The sequence below is a fragment of the Aptenodytes forsteri genome, unplaced genomic scaffold (genome assembly GCF_000699145.1).
Source record: "Aptenodytes forsteri isolate BGI_AS27 unplaced genomic scaffold, ASM69914v1 Scaffold16, whole genome shotgun sequence".
Lineage (NCBI taxonomy): Eukaryota > Metazoa > Chordata > Aves > Sphenisciformes > Spheniscidae > Aptenodytes > Aptenodytes forsteri.
The window spans coordinates 546,162-551,730 of NW_008794753.1; the positions used below are offsets into that span (position 1 = coordinate 546,162).

The 5,569-nt window shown below is 39.8% G+C and overlaps 1 protein-coding gene across 3 annotated transcripts in view; it reads left to right on the forward strand.

Annotated features, from left to right (window-relative positions):
• The first annotated feature begins 3,428 nt into the window (after positions 1-3,428).
• The window catches only part of DNAJC11 (DnaJ heat shock protein family (Hsp40) member C11), a 19,171-nt gene continuing 17,030 nt past the window's right edge, over positions 3,429-5,569 (forward strand). For 2 of the 3 annotated variants that reach the window (XR_657327.1, XM_009274105.1), the window contains exon 1: positions 3,429-3,556. Coding sequence is in view for 2 of the 3 variants with exons in the window: in XM_009274105.1 (XP_009272380.1) it covers positions 3,469-3,556 (88 nt within the window). In the remaining variant the exon portion in view is untranslated. The remainder of the gene's footprint in view (positions 3,557-5,569) is intronic. The other variant, XM_019470745.1, reaches the window with a different exon arrangement.

Consider the following 5,569-nt stretch of genomic DNA (forward strand, 5'->3'; position numbering starts at 1 on the left):
CTGAGGCAGCCGCTGCCCGGGAGCGGGGCTTTAGAAATCCGAGCCGGACCGCGGGGCCGCTTGTTGTGTGCGCAGCGTGCGGGGCGGGACGCGAGAGCGAAGGGTGAGGCGGTCATTCTCTGTAGTTAATTCTCCTGATTTGATTTTTCTCAGGACGTGTGGTAGCTTGGTCTTAGACTTGTCTCTACGTATATATATATAATGTATTTCTCTCTTTGGCTGTGTGTTCGTTCTTGTTTTAATCGGTGCTGTGTGGACTTTCCAAATTGGAAACACCTACATCTTTTGCAAAACATGTCTCTCATCAAAAAAAGGAGGATCAATAGTCCTCAATTTCATTTTTAAGAATAGATCGGTATTAATTGGTGCGGTTTTGTTACACTAGAACAGTTTGGAACCTAATGGGAGGTAGCTACTTTTTTTATAGCAATAATTAGGCAAATCGCCAGAGATCTTAATGTATAAACTGTGCTGTAGCTTGTTTTGTCAAATGCAATAGCAATATATATACACACTTTATATATCTGTGTCTGTATATATAAACAGACTTCACTATTCAAGCACATCGGCCTAGGTGTTGACCATTTGAGCTGAAGAAGGCTTTTCCTAAACTACTACTGCTACGTATAACAGGAGTTCAAGACTTAGAAGCAATTCAGTCTGATAGCTTTGAAAAAATTATCTTTGGAGTTAATGTCAGTACTTGCGGCCTTGGTGGCAGTCTCATGTGTTTCATTTGTGGAAATCTGTCGTACTTCCGGAGGAAAAATGTGTGAAAGTAACTCTGCACAACTCTCCAATGCTGTGCAGTAAAGTGTGCTCTTCTTTGAAAAATTTCTGTGCGGCTCAAGCCAGAGTCGTGTTAAAAGCCGGTGGGCCGTACTTTTGGATCGCTCAGTCACAGCTTTTGTAATTCACCCTCCCAAATGTCAGCAGTGTGCAGATGTAGAGGTTAAAAGAAAGAGGTAGGAACCACACGAGGGTTGCGAGTGCTTGGGAGATTAACAGCGAAGGCTTAATAGTTAACTTAGCTAGGCTTTCAGCTGTTCGCTAGAGACCAGAGCAGGGAGCTGGAAAACCAAGTTAAAATGGTCTTTGAGGGAGTAATTCCAACTGAGAGTAGTAGTTGCTTTGTTAATTACCCTTTGCTAATTAAATTCAAATTAAATGCTACTATCCTGTGTAGCAGTGGAATGCAGTGAACTCGCATTTCTGTGTGCTGAGCCAACTTCGTGCGATGTGGCAGCTGAGCTTAAAATAATAGTTAACCACTGAACTTTGCAGCCCCGATGAGGAGGGTAAGCCTACCGAGCAGCGATTTTCTAGGGTGTGTGCATATAAATATTTAATCTTTTATAGATTTCAATCCAGTAAAAATGTGGTGGCATGTTTGAGATGTTAAATGAAGACATTTAAACCCCAAACAGGGAGATAGGGCACCTTTTAATTTTGCCTGGAATTTTGGTAATAAAAATGTAACTTGCATATGATTATTACTGACTTATGTATTTCATTGCAATTTGAAATTATTTCTCTAGCGGTTTCTAAGAGGCTGTTGCTCATGAAATATTGAACCAATGACCCAAGCTATTCAATGATGATGAAAGGCCCAATCTAACATTTTATTGAACATGGCATTTATGAAAAATGAAACTGCTCATTTCTATTACATAATCAATAGCGCATTAAACCATTTATCATGAGTTTGGTTAAAGAATGCCTTTTTAGACCTATTTGTTCCCCTGCCTTCTCAGTCGAGTTTAAATTCCATGTCTGAGAAAGCACAAGGTAGTAAAAAGGGAAGAGCTACTCTGTAGCTACCTTTACTCTCTTGGGGCCAGCAAATTTGGCAGATCCCCTTTTGCTATATCGTTTAGAAATACTAACATGAAATAGTACAAAGTGCAGAGAAAACATTTATTCTAAGCCGTCCTCAAAATGGAACGGATTTCTAGCTTTGGTACACAAATGAATGCATTTCTTTCATGAAAACCCAGACTCTCCTTACCACAAGTTGGAAAAAAGATGTTACTTTAAGAAATGAACTTTTAGGGCCTTTATTTCCATGGTGAAAGCATGGAAACTGTGAAGGTTTCAGTCACTGAAGAGCATTAAGAGTAAATGGAATTTGTGTCTTTAAATTCTGTTATCAAAAGTGATTTTCTGGATGCCCCTTTCTCTCTTGCTGGCCTTGTATTCCTGTCCGTTGTAACCCCTGGCTATAAAAAAAGGGATGACATTTGCTTGAAGGAGGCCAGCAAGTACCCGTCATGTTGTTTTGGTTATTTTACTCTGCATATTTCTCCTGGTGCAGAGAAGTGGCGTCCTGCTTCCTGTGCCCCGGGAATTCATTCTTGCCTGGACAGTTTTGTAACTGGCCAGTTGGTAGCTCTGTGAAGCTGCATGTGCTGCCTGTGCCTTTTGGGGAAGTTCTGGTTGATTTTGGCAACTGCACTTCTAAATAGGTGTTAACCAGCCTCCAAGGAATAGACAGCTGCTGCGATACGAGGACTGTTGCAGGAATGACATGAGAAAGGGGAAGTTACCAGGACTCTCTAGAGTCAAAAAATAATATTGCTGTGAGGTTGTCTCCTGCGAGATGGTAATGGAGGGAGTGGGGTTTTTATTCCATTGATTCTGAAAGAGCCATCCGAAATCTGTTTCCACCGCGTGTCTTTGGAACGAGGCCAGGTGCTGTCTGAAATTCCAGAGTGGCTGGAACAGGGCTTTTTTTTTTTTTTTTCTTGATGCATTTAGTGACACGCTGTTCTTCTGGTTATCCATCTACTGCAGGTGAGTGTGTTTTTGAGGGCAGATGATGCGCCTTCCTTTCTTACAGCACAACAGGGAGCCCTTGCTGTATAGGAAGGGAGGTGCGAGGGAGCATAGCAGTGAAGGGATGAATGTAACACTGTAGGTTTACATTTCTTACCTTTACTGCTGTGGAATGTCAGTGAATTTTGATAGTTATAGTATCTACTTGAGGTTTTAAGATTGAAATATGAGTAGAATTTGATGCACATCTCTGGATTTAAGTGTTTTTATCCTGAGGTGACTTTATTTTTCTTTGCTCTTCTGCATTGAACTGGGGAGACGGTAGTTGCCTAATAAAAATAATGTATGAACACAGATTGCTTGGGTGTTTGTTTGGTTTTTTTTTTACTTAACTTTTTATACCTAGGTATATACACTGATGAGCTGTTGCTGTCACTTGTTGCAGTATAAATAGCGTGGAAAATACTGGTGTGCATAATTGAACATTTCATTAACTTACGTAATGAAACAAAAGTCCATTCTTTATTTTGTGTAAATAAAAGTAGTGTAATGTAATAGCTGATGGACTTCCCTTTTAGGGCTGATCTTGAGAATGGTCTTTTTTTAGCTAGCATTGGTTGTACTTTAATTCATTTTCACTGCTTTTCACAGGCCTCTCAGGAAGAGCTAAAAGCTGCCTACCGCCGACTGTGTATGCTGTACCATCCAGACAAGCACAGAGACCCAGAGCTCAAAACGCAAGCTGAGCGGCTGTTTAACCTTGTTCACCAAGCTTATGAAGGTCAGTGGAAGTCTGAAGTTTGCAGAAACTGTTTTCAGGGGTTTTCTAGAAGGAGGGCTGTGTCTTCATGCCTTTTTAAGAAGATAGATATTATAACAAAGTAATAATAAAATTTGCTGATACTTAGCGATCGTTTGTTTCCTGCTTCTGTCCTGTAAATCGGAGGAGCAATGCAGTATAAATTCTGCAGTGAACAAGATGTGGAGTCCCTGTCTTATTTCGTGCATGTTGTAAATAATCTTTTCACCACTTCCCTTACTTCTGAAAAGACTCTCCCATAAGAGGCTGAAGACTGAAAAGCTTCAAACAGAAAGACAATTTCATATTTTACTTTTGAACTGATGCATCCTGAATTTCTGTTCTCTGTCACCTGGTTGTGTTCTCCATTGTTTTTCAGCAAGTTCTTCCATATTCTAGGACTGATGTAAGGACAATGGATTCATAGCAGTTAGAGTTTTTTTCTCATCCAAGGATTCCAAAGCCCTTTAAAAATATTCTGAATTAAGACGACATACACTTAAATCCTGGTGTCACCATAGGTAATACATAGTGTAACTGATGCACAAGGAAGTGATTCATTAGAATTAGCTTGCAGCATTTTGCAAGTGTGATAAGAGGCACCTGGAATGCAAATGGATTAGAAGCTGGTAGGATTCTTCTGCATTAAAAAACTGGTGCAGCAAACTAGATGCCCGGTCCTGTAGCCTAAAGAGAAACTAAAGCAAAATGATGTATAAATATTCCTCTATTAAACATCAAAGATGAGCTAAAAATCTTTTTTTTACTCTCATGTTTTCTGAATGATAAGCATTTGTTTTTTCCAGTTGGACTTGGACATGGGTGGAGTCTTTTACATTGTCCCTAGTTAGGCATTAGGACATACGGAAGCTTTTGCTGGGGAGAATAGTGAAGGTCTTACATTGATGACAAGGGGAATAAAAACTCAGGATGCTTCAATAATTTCATTTTAATGTGGTGAGTAGGTCTTACATTAGAGTTAGCTTTCCCTTTGAATTTTGTGGCTTTGCTTGGCTCTGTGTTGCGATGTATATGTAAAGCATTGCTCATTTAGTACCAAATGTGAGCGTAATATTTTACAAGCAAAAATTCTGACATCTTGAAAATAAGCCACCCCACCTCCTGCCTATTTTCTCCCCCTCCTCTTCCATCTCTTAGTATCACACAACAAAAGGTTTCTTTTTATCAGAACATATAAAAAATAGTGTCTGCCTGTGACATTTAGCAAGTTCAGTCATCTTCAAGTAGTTCAGATCAAAGCTCAATTACTAGTATAAGCCCTTTTTTGCCTTAATACATACACACAGCTCCCTGAAGACTCATCAGTTCCTCCACAGTCAAAAGAGATACGTGACAATGATAAAGTTGGTCTTGGAACCCTGTGGGAAAAATACTGATGATGTTTTAATGTTGTTTTTTTTTAAGGAAGGGTGTGGTATGGGAGATTATGCGTTTAAATATGCCTTACATTTTAGAGATTCTTCTTAATTCTATGTGCAGTCTTTTTCCAAACTAACTGTTTTGCAGTCTCCTGGTGTATTTTATTTTATCCATTGCATTGGGTGACCTTTTGGGGGATTCACATTCTACGTGCATTTTTGCAATTACCCTGTAGTTGATGTTTGGCAAGGCATGAGCTGCCTCATGGAAATTGCTTTGTTGGTGCTTGGCACGTCCCACATGTTTGGACTGGGTGGGAAAGGATCAGTGGACAGGGATGGTAAGGAAGATCGAAGACAGGGAGCTTTGAAAGCTAGACAGAGGTAGATGTCATTCCTCCTCAGAAAGTTTCCAGGGACTGCTATTGCTGAATTGCTAATAATCCCATTGATTGTTAGAGGGCTTACATCACCCTTCAGTCAAAGAAAGCAATCTTAAAAAACCCCGCTGCATATTCAGGTAGTCTGCATGTCTCTTTTGTGTTCTTTTCACTTTTTGATTTTAGAAGTAAGAAGAAAAAAAAAAAAAAAAGGAATTTTTTGGGGGGGAAAAGTC